This window comes from Aythya marila, assembly GCF_965140915.1.
Source record: "Aythya marila genome assembly, chromosome: 14".
NCBI classification, from domain to species: domain Eukaryota; kingdom Metazoa; phylum Chordata; class Aves; order Anseriformes; family Anatidae; genus Aythya; species Aythya marila.
This window is the reverse complement of record NC_139055.1, coordinates 5,500,724-5,515,269: the sequence shown is the minus strand read 5'-3', so window position 1 is coordinate 5,515,269 and position 14,546 is coordinate 5,500,724. Positions and strand designations below refer to the sequence as shown.

The 14,546-nt window shown below is 33.0% G+C and overlaps 1 protein-coding gene across 1 annotated transcript in view; it reads right to left on the bottom strand.

The window, feature by feature from the left end:
- DOCK2 (dedicator of cytokinesis 2) overlaps positions 1–14,546 on the bottom strand; it is a 188,082-nt gene that overhangs the window by 40,760 nt on the left and 132,776 nt on the right. Inside the window, exons 30-33 of the mRNA XM_082771334.1 lie at positions 13,582–13,660; positions 5,537–5,637; positions 5,382–5,440; positions 2,644–2,792 (exon numbers count right to left, since the gene is read on the bottom strand). Of these exons, the coding sequence (XP_082627460.1) occupies positions 2,644–2,792; positions 5,382–5,440; positions 5,537–5,637; positions 13,582–13,660 (388 nt within the window). The remainder of the gene's footprint in view (positions 1–2,643; positions 2,793–5,381; positions 5,441–5,536; positions 5,638–13,581; positions 13,661–14,546) is intronic.

Genomic DNA, 14,546 nt, shown 5'->3' with positions numbered 1-14,546 from the left:
GAAATATAAACACAGATGAATTAATCTTTCCTAAGCCAAGTTAAAATCCGTAACATAACTTGAATCCACATTTATTTCAATGATAATTTTATTTACTCCAAAAAGAGCAATTTCGCCCCCCTGCTTTTTTTTTTTTTTTTTTTTTTTTTTTTAAGTAAGCTTCTTTTAGCTTCTAGCCTCAAATTATCAGTTAGATAGAATAGATGTAGTTTGCTTTATGATGTGCCTTGCTTTGGGAAGTCTTGATGAGCTGTACAACCTGGTCTATCAAGGAAAGATGGGTAAAAATAATTTGGAGGATGGAATTCTTTTAACATCATGTGTCCAACCAATAGGCAACTAACTTCCCTTTGTACATCTGATCTAGTGACAGACAGTGCCTGGATGCCTACAATTAGATATTAATTTCTCCCTCCCTACATCTTTAAAAGTAAAACTGCAAGCTTAAATAATATATTAAATAAATTTGGGTGAACAGAAATTACGAAACCAAGAAGGATTGAGAAGAAAATGCCTTGGCATGCCATACGTCTACACATATACTTAATTTAATGAGAGAGAGAGAGAGAGGAAGAGAGAGACAGAAGGAGGGAGAGATGGAGGAGGGAGAGAGAGTAGTATGCCATTCTTGAGATAACCAGATGTGGAATTTTGCTTTCTCTGGGACTAATTATTTTCTGAAAAGAGTGAAAATAAATGAAACTACTGATAAGTTTAAACAACTTTATATCTTTACCTCATTTGTTGTGAACTTTTTGGAAAGAGTCTGATCAATAAACACACATATACTGTATACATAAAACAGGACACAGTCTTTTGAGCTAGTACCAACCTAACACATACATACACACAGAAAAGAGTGCTGCCACACACATCTCAGCACAGTACCACAACTAATGAAATCAATATTTTGGGGAAAGCTTATTAAATGATGTGGCAGATAGCAGACAAACTCTAGTTCTACTGCCAGTATAGACTACGAGTAAAGATGTCTGTGTTTTTTTCTCCTCTCTCTCATCAGCAAAAAAACTTCAACACAATTTTGTTTTAACTGAACTTCATCATACAGCAGAAATTTTAGAGAAATTGATCTTAACTACCTCATCAATATGGTGGAGAGAATAAATACCACAATTCTTGACCAACTAAATCTGAAACAGGTTATAATCCAATGACACTCCACAGTTAAATTATGAAATCATTTTAGTGTCATCTGATAAAACTATTCTTACACTACTAAAATGAATGCTCCTGTTCCTCAGCACTGAAGAATTATCTCTTGAAACTTATTTATATTAGCATTAGGAGCGATTTAAGTATCTAGCATCTGCCAGGCTCTTAAACTATTGTTCTTGCTAATCAGTCAGTTTGACTGATAAGTTTCCATGATTTTTGGTCTGTACAAACCTCTACATCCCTCCCAAGAGATGAAGTATAAGGCAAGAAGCAGTAAAATATTTTTGAGAAGTCAAATACAGAACTATTAGGACATGTATGGAACAGATGCAGAAATGTGAAGTAGTTTTTAATCTTGGCCTTGAATCAAAAGCTTTGCGCTCTGGAATACAGACCAAAATGCAATTCCATCTGCTGGTTTGTTCCACACTTAACTGACACAGAAATGCCCCACATGATTTAGAGTATTAAACATTGGCTTGGTATAAGTGACATGTTTATATCTACTTTCCTACGAATGTCCAAAATTACGACTTTTTGTTTGTCGCTTACTGTTACACGGATTGTTCTGAATTCATTATTTGTGCAACTACAGAGCCTGAAGCTCCAAGTTAAAATTTACTGTGAAAGGCAGTGTGCAAACTCAGAAAAGAAAAAAAAAAAAAAGAAAAAAAAAAAAGAAATCCATGCCCAAAGAGTCTGCAGAGAATGAAAAAGTCAGCTAGGAGAGAAACTGACAGATGCTAACTGTCCAAATGCACATATTAAGCAGTGGAAAGAGATCTAGACCATGCTCCCAAGTGCCCTATTCCACCATCCTATCAAAAATATGCAATATTTGTGATTTTAAAATACTTTTTAAATATTCTTTTTTTTTTTTTTTTTCCCCTAAAACTCCTTTAGAAAACATTTTTGGAATGTCAGATCTTCACAGGGGTTATTTTTCACAAAGTACGTATTTTAAAAAGTTTATTTGAAAATCTATTAATGTGCAATTCATTTAAAACTACTCACTGAAACTTCTGTCAGACACTCCTTATTAAGAATTTAAAATTTTGTTTTGTAAAGATCTATGTTCCAAACAGGAATCATGAAAAATTTAAACGAGAAGGGACCCCTGGAAATCATTTAATTCTACCTATTATTTAACAACGGACTGACTTCAATGTAATGTCTTGCCACTCAGGACATTCTTCAGTAAAATTTTGAAATTTCTGATGAAGATTCTCTAAACTCTCTGGGCTCTTGTCTAGTGCCTTATTGTTGTCATTATGAAAGAAGTTTTTCTCAATTCAAACTAATCCACTTTGGAAAGCCTAAACTGGCTTGTGCAAGAGCTCTTTCTTTTATTCTCAATATTTTGAATTTTACTTTTTCAAAACAGAGAAACCCACACAACAAATATTTGCCAGATATAAACTGACTACGTGACATTTAAAAATATATATATATTAAATTTGTAGTTACCTTTTTGAATTCTCCTGTCCTTTGATATTCACACAGCATCATGTCAAAGAAAATTGGGATCGTGGCTTTTCGTAGTTCAACCTCTGGAATAAGTGTCATTTCCAGGATGGGTCCAACCATCCCCGGAATAAAGCAAATTTTATTCTGGCCTAAAATAAAATTACACATTAGATATTTGAGAGGAGAGGGAAAAAATGTTTAGGAAAAAAACATTTAAGGGCATGCAATCATTTAAAGCATTTTTTTTTTCAACTGCGTATGGTAATAACAGACTCAGAACTTCAGAACTTCATCTGTACCCCTTTTCAAAAGATAAAAAAAAAATTAATAAATATACCCTCATTCCAAGATGCCAGAATTCAATGCCAGAAATATAAACGTATGCCAGCTGAGTTGAGATTTTGTATGAACGTTTTGTTTTTTTACCGGTAAACATCCTCTTTTAAATTATTTGAGTAGAAAGTAATAATAATAATAATAATAATAATAATAATAATAATAATAATAATAATAATAATAATAAACTAGGAATCCTTCAAATTCTCTCAGCAAGAGAGCTTCGAATGGAATGCCACATAGTGTTAAAAAAAAAAGAAAAAAAAAAAAAGAGAGAGAGATGGATTAGACCACCATCAAAATCCAATGACCTGTCTCAGAATATCTGCCTGAAGCTTATAAGGAAATTAAAATATTCAAATATTCTCACAAAAAGATATGACTGGACTTATTCCATAAATAAAAGTAACCTAATTCTTCCCTCACATGGGTGCCATGATGTTGTAACTTTAAGCATAACTGAACAATGATGTCAATAGTTAATAGTTTGCAACATTATTTTTCTTCCAGTCATGTTGATAAAAATTATTACTAATCCTAGTACAATCAGTAATGTCAAGATAGAAAAAAATCTTATGACAACTGAATCACTTTAATAGGGTAGGTATATCTACCCTATAAGACCTATAATAACAGGTATTTTGAAAACCACAGAAATTCATGTATTATGTATCATGTATCCTTCATGTATTATGCATCATGTATCATTCCTTTACCTGTAAAAATAATCTCCAACAAAATCCTCTTATATGAGTAAAAAAAAAAAAAAAAAAAAAAGCAGAAATCTTAAGCTAAATTATAGCAATATCCATTGCCTGACCAAGGCTCAAAACCAAAAACCAAAAAAAGACCTTAGCACATGACTGTCTGGACAGGGAAAAAAAATCTTTTGAAAGACTATGCTGCCATCAGCAACTGTTATTTCCTTTTCAGAGATCAAGAGTAACATCTCAAACATCACAACGACTTAAATGGACAAAGGAAGATCATCTGCCTCAAAGAACAAGACAATTTGTATCAATCTTGCTGTAAACCTCCAGCATGGTTTATACTCAAGACATTGTACTGCTTTTCAGATTGCAGACTCCTTTTTATTAAAGCTATAGAAAAAGCCTTTTTTTTTTTTTTTTAATATCCCCTTGTTTTGAAATAACATTTCTTTGCAACAAATATGGTGTATCAGGCAGACAGATATGTGTACTGCCCAATACTGTATTTATGAATAAAATAATAAATTATATGGAAAAGGAAAACATACAATGCACTACCCACACGAATGCCATATGCTGATTTCTTTATGAAATTAGCTGTATACATGCTCCAACCTGAAGAGCTGTCTATCCGTGGTAACACTGACACTACTAGACTGGACATTCCATCCTGGTATAAATTTCAGAATAATTTTTTACTCTCTAAAACAGTGTCTTCAAAAGATTTTTTCCTTAATGCATCTTGAATATTTCTTGTTAGCACTGCTGTTCTTAGCACAATCAATAACAAACTTATTGCAAGAAAACAGGAAGTTAAATCTCCCCTGCCTGCCTGAGAGAAGATAAAGTTCAAGTTCATCCTAAAAATCAGTCAGAAACAGCATCTTCAACTTCCTATGTAATATCTTCAACTGTTGTGTTATTACCCATTTGGTGGAAATCATAAACTGGATACTTCATCAGCCTAAACCTCTTGCCAAAAGAGAATTTCCTGTTTAATGGAAATCAGGATTATTATTATTATTATTATTATTTGCCTAACAACTGAAATGGATGAGCCCTCAATCAATGTGCATACAGAAAGATTACCAGGTAAAAACACAGTTCACCTGTATACAGTTATCTGCTTAGTGGGTCCTTAAGATCTATAAATTAAGTAACACAGTTTTTAACATCCCTCATATTCTGCTTATGGTACTTTGTTCAGGATAAATCATGCCTTCCCTTTCACATCCAGTCAACCGGTTTGAATCTTGCCTTGTATTCATGAAGGTGACCCTTTGATGGGATGTAACAAGAGCTCTAATTGTTTGACATTTTAATTTCAAAGAACTTACTATATATTCAGCAACCAAAAAAGACTTTTGCCATGACTACCTTTAAGATACACACACTTAACATGAATCAGGAGCAACCTACTCTGGGAAAAGTTATTTGGTTCTAAATTTCAGCAAAATAAAGTCCAGCCATCTTTGAAATTTGAGAGAAGTTTGGGAGTTCTTGTAGTAATAAATAATAGATGATACTCAGACAGTATCTCGTGTCAGTACCAAGTTTAGTCACGAGAGTGAAAACATCTTACAGTGTCAAATTCCACAAATATTTACAAAAACATTTCACATCAGATATTTTTCAGCAAAACATGCAATATGTTACGCTTTCGGTTGTAATTAAGTTCATTTGCCTACTCACCAAGTTTGTACCACATATCACGGATAGCAAAGCCAATTAAACGTCTCATATCTCCATATCTAGAAAAAAAAAAAAAAAGTATCTTTACCATGATCTTTATCATCATTTTAATAAAAAAAATAAAGACATATGATGAAGTATATATTTTTGCTTACTTGTTCTGGATTTTGTTGTATTTTGCATGAGAAAAGTTTTCTAGTTGCAGTGAATCTTGGGTAATAAAAGCCACAGCCAAATGAAAATAGTTGTTCCACAGCTGTAAATTAAATATAAGGAAATTATAATGGTTTTGAGCAAAGCCAAGCAATACTAAACTACGCATAATACTGAATAATTTATGAAACCAAATGATGCAAACAATTTGAGATTTTTATATTATGCAAAGTTGTACATCATTAGTATTATGCAATTAGCAGAAATGCAAGAAAGTTGAAATTTAATAACCACTACTACACATTTCCTCTTGATAGTACAGCAGCTGAATGAATACTGCTAAAATACATTTATATGAGATTCATTAGCTAACAACACTAAACCATGAACCACAGCAGAAGTGAAATACATTACAAGCAAGTGAATCTTAACAGCTCGGACCTAAGGGCACCCAATGTAATTACACTTTGTTTGACACCTACTTCAGAAAGTATCTACCCTCTTCTCTGTGAGCTCTAATTCAACAATAATGTGTGTGAAATTCAAGTATATTTTGTTAAGAGCTGTCTACATGAAACAAGGACAAAATACTGCCCTGAATAAATACTGTTAGTACTGCGTCATGTACTGAGAAAGTAAGCCTATATTTCCATTGCAGAGCCTTTCATTTCTGAAGGCAGATTACTTGTTCTCCAGGCAATCAAAATAAAATACTTCTCTCATATGCTAGAGGTGGGAGGGAAAAAAGAAACTGCAGTAGGAAAAACAAATTCAAGGAAGTAAATAATGCTCTAAGAAGCTTCTAAATAGTCAACAATAGTTCTAGATACTAAATACTAATAGATCTAAATACTTCATTTACTTAAAGGTAAAAAGATATTTGCAACTAAAAATATGTGTAATAGGTATCAGGGAGAAAGTAGAAAGAAAACAGTAAGTGCAATCAACAGCAATTTGAAGGATGGAAAAAAAAAAGAAAAAAAGAAAAAGAAAAAGAAAAAGAAAAAAAGAAAAAAAAGCCATAACTAAGAGCTTTTAAATGATTTTAAATGGTGAGATACAATCCTATGTTGGGAATCCACATTAAATACTCTAGGAATCTAATGTTTCATCAAAAACTTATGTGACCTTTGTCCTTTATTGCCTGGAAAACCCTCCTGTGCACAAGTAACCATATAGAATAGATACCAGCACACAAAACCACAGATCTTTCCTAAAATAAGTAAAACTTGAAAATATCCTCTCTGTAACATCAAAAAGATCATGTGTTACATTTATTCCTGGGAAGCCCACCTAAAGCTCTACTTAACAGACTTGTTTATCCAAAAGTCTTTAGCTGTTTCTGTCTGTACATATTTGCAGTTCAGAAGACTTGGTATAGATGAGCAGATTCAAATGGCATTTGATTGGCGACATTTATACAATTCAAAGATGGTCTGAATTCATCCACACCAATCACAGCCTTATTAAAAATTACATTTGAATATTAGCACTAGGTAAAGCTGTAGATCTTTCCCCATTAATAAAAACATTTACATTATGTTCATGTCTAATGTTTGACAGTACACTAACATGCTAATTCAGAGCATTTTCCCCAGGAAAAACATTATTTATGCTCTTAAAAGCCTCTACATCCCCTTATCAAAGTTATTGAAGACTAATTTGATCAATTTAGAGTCTGTCAGATGTATTTATCAATATATAGGGAATACAGTTTGCATGCGTTAATTACACCTGTAAAATGAACATTTCTCCAATCACTCCTGTTTATGGGCAGAAAAACAATGTCTTATCACTGCATTTATTCACATAATAATTCCAAGTTCAATGCTACCTTTGTTAGAAATACACCCTAAAGACACAATATCCTTATTTATAAAATACTTTTATTTTTTTTCACAGAATATTCTGATGACTGAAAAAAAAATGCAGCGTTCTGAATTACAACAGTGTAACTTTCAAACTTTTGAATACCAAAAATAACATGAAAACCCAGCGGGGCAAGGTAATCTTTGAATAATAAAAAGTGGATAGGTGAAAAATGCAAAATGTTTATCTATGATACAAGTTTTGATTTCTCTTAAGCCCACAATAACATTCCAAGATGTTTTGCATTTGAGTATCAAGTTATCTAGCACATGATAGGGCTGAAATAAAGTAGGACAGTGACACAAAACGAGGATCAGAACTCTCTTGCTGAGCATGAATGCTCACACTTTGCTGCTTGTCGACATGAGCTCCAGTGATGAGCTGTTGGCTTGGGGACAGAGCCCTCAGAGACCAAGCTAGAGCTGAGAAGTGACCCTTTCCTATAATTAGTCAGCAGTTATTCACTACAATTCATACTGAGATGCAGTGTCTGACTGGAACAGTACAGAACAATGTGGGTATTTCACCACAAAGGGGACCAGAGCAGGGCCTTTGTTTGAGATAAACAGCTCTGTCAGATGAGTGGGTCAACTGACTGTATCCCAGTTGACTGGATGAACTGGTGGTATAAATGTTTCACCCCAAGTTAATTACAAAAGAGTGAATATCTCTGAGATATTTCTGAGATAGCCAGACCAGCATGGAGGGAATGCATATGTGGCTCAGCTCAACATAGAATATAAAAACTAAGCAATTAACAAAATATTTTTGAAAATAGCAGAAGTTTTGAGCTTCCATCAACCCACTTAATCCTTCCCAGAGACCAGGGACAACCAGCTTCATGACTGTGAGCATATTACAGAGATTGGTAACAGGAATCACATTGGTATTGTAACTGAACAGTGTATTGCAATTGTTAAAATTTACAAAGTCTAAGTTACACTTTTGTTGTGTTTTCTGTAAGACTCTGCTAAGTCAGAAACCTCATGTAACATAAGCTATCTTCATCTAAGTAAATTTGATATTCAACATTACAACCCACATGTGTGGAGCATCTAAAAGAACCTGGTTACAGAGTATCGGACTCTGACAATGACTTTATTAGCTTTACATAAGAAATCAATTTCCTTTGTAGGCTAACTCCCCATGAGCATGCAGCCAATGGCTTTGCATTGAAGAATATTAGTATGCAATACATTACCCAAGAGTTATTACACAGGCTAAAATGAGTGTTTACATCAATCATACAATCCTCTAATGCACTGAAATATGCATTCTAAAATAATAAAGCACAGAAAGAATAGATACTAATACTAATTTTATTTATGATTGAGCCTAATTTACAAGTAACTCCCTAAGAAATCACACCCAATCTTCATGGCACTCCTCTTTGTGACAGCATGTTTAGTAAATACATAGAAGAAAAGGCAGGTCTGCACAACCAACTTGCCTAGAGTCACATAAAAGAATTTCAAAAGGTCTTTCAAGCATTGGTTTGCTTTCTGTATTGTATCTATTATTTCCAAGGAAAAGAGACACTTGGTAATAAAGCTACTAGACATTTGTCATATCTGATTTCTTAGGTGATTTGCAATTCTCTCTCTCTCTCTCTCAAAAACTGTTCAGCATTTTACTTCTTCAGTACCAATAATTTATTTTCACCAAGCTGGCCAGACATTTGCAAAATCTGACTAAATCCTTATCCACACTTTTAAAACAGTGCTTCAGTGACTGTGTAATAAAAATCAAAACTGCAATACTGAGAGCACATGCAGATAGTGAAGAGGGAAAAGAGAAAATATAAACAATTTATAAACTCACAGATAAGACTTTTAATTAACACAAAATGCAACAAAGAAATCAAAGAAGACACTGAACACCATTAAGACAGACCATCATGGTTTTAGGAAGAATGTCTAAACTTAGACTTGCTTTACTAATTTACTTTTTTTTTTTTTTTTTTTTTTGAATTTTCCTTGTGTGCCATCAATACATCTCCTTACTATATTCATCCTGAATAAAATAGCTTAAACTATTACACTTTCTGTACTTGCAAACCTTTGGTGGTATGGTTTACCCTTCAGTGAATTTATTCTCATTGTAAATACAGAACACATCTGGAAGGAAACCTGACAGGTCACTTAATCCAGATTATGCCCAAAGTAAAATCAGCTAAATCCCTTCAGGCAGATGTCTGATGAGTCAGTTTTTTAGAATGTTTAAGTGAGAAACATTTCACAGACTTCCAGGATAGTCTGATTCAATACTCACAGTCATGGCACCAAGCCTGCCAGATTTCAAAAAGGATTTGGACCATGCTCTCAGACATATGGCTTCATTTTTAGGTAGTCCTGTATCAAGCCAAGAGTTGGACTTGATGATAATTGTTAGGCCCTTCCAACTCAGAATATTCTATGATTCTTTGTGTTTAACTTAAATTCAACAATGTATTTCAAATACAGAGACAAGAAGAGGATATAAACTGCTAAATATGGAAGTTTTTTTTACCTATTCCAGCAACTCCTATTAAACTTCAGATTTGCATGCATTGTCTATATTTTCCAGTTTAATTTCAGTACTGAGTAATGCCCATTAATGTATGATGCAAGATTCCTACCTTGTTTATACATGTACAGTATGCATTTATGAACTTAGAGTACCATGACAATTGCAAGCCTTCTTCCGTCTTTGCTTCATGGTCTATTTTTGGTCAAACACAATAGCAATACACTCTCTTCTCCCCAATAAAATTGTTTCTTCTGCAACTCTCAATTTTCTATTTCAACACAACTGTAAATATTCTGTACCAAATGCCTCTTAGTTATTCCTGTCTTTATTATACTAGGTTATGTTGATTATTACATTGAACAACACCTGCGATTTCTAAATCTGATTTGATTTCCAAGAGTGCCTGAAGCAGATCTGAATACATCTAGAATATAAAGTCTGCATGCAGCACTCAAAAAACAACAACTTCCCACCCTCACCCCCCAAAACAAACAAACAAACAAAAACCAAAACACTAAAACAAACAAACAAACGACTTACTTGCCCTACAGGCATATAAATTCAGACATCATGCAACTTCTTTTAAGTTACCTGTAAGAATCTTTTATAATGACTCTCAAACCAAACAACAGCTATGGCACTTCCTGGCTGACCACTGCCAGTGACAGTCACAATATTCAGACCTATTGTAGATAACTAAGCACTGGAATTTTAAAAAGGGCTTTTCACATAAATGGACTCCATGTGCCCAGTTTATTACAGGCTAAGGCAGAAAATTTATGTAGAATGGCACATCACTGCTGTGCTGTGCAGCTCTGGTATTTGTCTCTGAGGTAAGTATTCATCACTGAACCTATGGCTTTAAGTTTGTGAAGAGTTTTAAAGATTGCAGCCACATCCTTTTACAGGTCCTAAATGATACCTCTTCTTCACTGTCTGCCTGAATCACTTTGTGAGTAAAAAAGCAATTCTGCTTTGGAAGCAGGAAAAAGGCCAGGAACCTTTTATCCTCCATTTAACAACCTTCAACAGACTAGCACAAAATTCTGCATTGCTTTTGCTCTAGATGTATTATTTTTTATTTGCTCAATTACTTCACAGTCTACTTGTTTTGTTTGGCTGGGTTGTCTGCTACACAGTCACGTAACCACTCTGCCAAGTGAGAAATGCTCAGATCTACTTCACTGTGCTTTAAATGGCTTTCTTTTAATTACTTTTAATTAGGGTTTTTCTATAATTGTTTGTTAATAACTATTTGTTAATAACCATGCATAAGAAAACATGATCCTAAAACAGTATAAATCATTTGCTCATTTACAAAGAATTCATTCTTTGTAATATAATTTAACATAATTTTTCAACTTTGCCAGTATGCAACTCCAACATTTTCACCATGCTGACATACACTATTCCTATAGAATATAGTATATATTGCTCAATATATATTATAGTATATAATTATATTATATATATAGTATAGTATAGTATATATATTGTTCTATATAGAGAAATTCCAAACTGGTTAGAAGTTTTGAATCTATCTTTCTGATACCAAGCTTCCATCAACTGCCAATTTTTGCCTACTGATACTTTCACTGCATTGTAATATTTATAACGCAAGAGTTTGAACTAAATACTAAAGAGCAATATGCTGGCATTTGTTTCTATCTGCAGACTTTTGGCAATAAATACATTCTGTATGAAATGTAAATGTATTGTTTATTTTCATTAAAGTAAGTATTTATTTAAAAACCCTAAATTTCTTTTGAATACAGACACCTTAAAGACATCCCAAAGACTTGCTCTCCTATGCAGGAAAAGCATCTCAAACTTTGACTTGATTTTCTCATCACTGTTCTGTATCCAGAAAACCCATCAATGAGATAATGGTTAAATAAAAATGAAATTAAGCTTGATTTAGAATTTTCTTTTGCAAAACAGCAGTTAAAACAAAACCTACATTATACTAGACTCTTGGTACCTTAACAGGTAAAATAAAAATATGCAAGTACCACAGCAGCTACACAAAGAAGGATAGCTTGTTTGTTTTGAACTAAAAATACTTGAAAACAACAGTTGAAAGGCAAATATTAAATCTAAAAATAGTAACAGCCTTAGAGAGAAACTGTGAAGGAAACTATTTAATAAACAATGGAAGGAACCCATTTACCTGGAGTTAATGCTCATGCTTGCTTATGAACTTCATTAAACAAATTATATCTGTTTTTTTGTTCTCATTTCCTAGTAATGATTAAAAGTTTTCTTGAACTATATAGCTCAAGACAAAATTGATCCTCAGAAAATGAAGAAGATCAACTAAAGGATCTCTCAGGTTTCTCAATTCAAATATATATATATATATTTATTTATTTTTTAATTTTTTTTTGCTTTAAGTGCTTTTCTGTACTCAAGTCTACACAGTCTGAGTAGTAGCAAAACTCTTATCTATGTATAGATTTTTTTCAAACCATGTAAACATGAAAAACAATAGCAATATTTAAGACATTAAATTTTGAGCTATGATCTGAATAAGTACAGATAACTGTGGGTGTCCAAATTTAGATTTTTAATTAAGAAAAGATTAGACAATATATTTTGCATTGTTCTGGCATTTTCAGTCCAACAGCAGCTTTTTAAAAAAGGTGTATTTAGGGTGCTGTTATAGATAGGGTGTCTTCAGAACTTTTATTCATGAAGAAAAAATAAATATCTGCTTGACTTCCACTTTTAAGTCTCTTGTGAAAACTACAGTTCTTTAATGGCATTATTCATTTACCATAATGTTGTTCAGGTTACTCAAAGCCTTCAGATATTTGACAAGCCATGAGTAAAAGCACAAGCATTAATATATTCCCTTGAACTACAAGGTTCAGTGTTTAACTCCTATGTCCCTGGTTATGTTTGATAACATTCTGGAAAGTGCAGAAACACCACAGGAAGTTTATCTTAAATAAAAGTTCCAAGGTTAGACTGTTTCTTTAAAATTTTAAACAGGTATTGAGTGCCTTGGTAAAATTTTTACATATACACAATCTTTACAGTAGCTAGCATGGTTCTGGTAGCCATACTTATGTCCACCAAATACATTTTATTTGTTTTGTCGTGCATGGCAAAGTAGATATGTTAAAAAGAATGACAGTAAGCACACTAACAAAAGCCCATATTTAAATTATTTTTGAAAGCAAATGCTCAAAAAACAAGCAAGTAAAAAGTGAAGGAGAAAAATAAAGAAAGAAATATCAGGCAAGATAAAAATTAAAAATAAATTCTAACTGGCAAATAATCTAAGCATCAAACAAATTTCAACTCATTCTACCCTATGTACATATATGTGATATTGTAAAAGTTATATGCATTACATCTCAAAGGCTGCCTTTCTGAACACACTTTCCCCCCCCAAAACAAAAGGGGGATAAAGGGGGGGAAAAGGGAAGGGGTTGTCTGCTTGCCTATTTTAAGTGAATTACAGTGCAAAATTCCTCAGTTTTGTCCCTTATCATGAACAACTGAAGTCAAATTTTCACATCATATCAAAGATAGTCTGATCCCACAGAACTCAAATTAATAGTATTTTTACTACCAACAAAATATCAGAAGGGCTCTGAGAGACCAGAATGACAGACTAGAATATATGTGCTACTTCTACTCAGCTAAAAACCTTAATACTTACTTGGACTTCAAAATTCATATTCTCCAGAAATTTTTGGTTCATCGTCTCTGCAAATTTGTTGATGGCTCTCAAGAACACCCTGAAGAAAAAAAAAAAAAAAAAAAGAAAAAAGACACAGATCAATAAATATATTCTTTGGAATTCTACTCTAATCTTGTGTAGAATTCTGATTGATGAAAACACTTTTAAACACTGAAGACACTAAAGAATCCAGGTTCACACATACAAGAACACAACAGGTTCATTCTGTATGTGACATGTTACTTATGCATCACCAATTTTAAGCATAGCTGTCAAAAAGTTTATTGATTTTTCCTGAAAAATTCAGACATCTTTTCTTTCCTCTGCTGCATAAAACATTATATTCTTGAAAAAATATATTGTGTTTTCAGACACAATTTTACCTTCTGTGTGAAAGAGCAGTTCATTTACAAGATGTTATTGCATTATCCTCATAGGTTTGACAGCTGAAAGAGCTCCTGCACTCATTAGTTAGGAGCTGCCACTGCATTTTCCCAATTAAAAGAAAACTTTTTAGTTTTCTCATAGGTGACTGGAGATGAAGATGACACCTCTGTCCATCTTCCTCCTCAGGTGGATTATAAAACCACATTCAAAGCTGAGTTGATACATAGTATTCTCCAAGTAGAAGAGTGTAAATGTGATGCCTCTAGCTTGAAAAGCAACAACTATTTGTACTTATTATTAAAGCAGCAAGATTAAATGACATTTGTACAGCAGATTTCTTTGTTTAACTTTCCAGCACAATGTATTTGTAAAATAAAGATCAAGTGTATTGCAGTAAATTTATAAAGTGTAATAAATAGTTTCATTCAATTTAGAATTTGAAAAGCAAATCATCCTATTCCCTCTACTTCAAAGCTAAAATTATTAGTTTTAAGTTGAAATATTTTTGTTGCAAACACTGTGGGGACAAATGTACTGCAGCCTGAAAGTCCTGAACA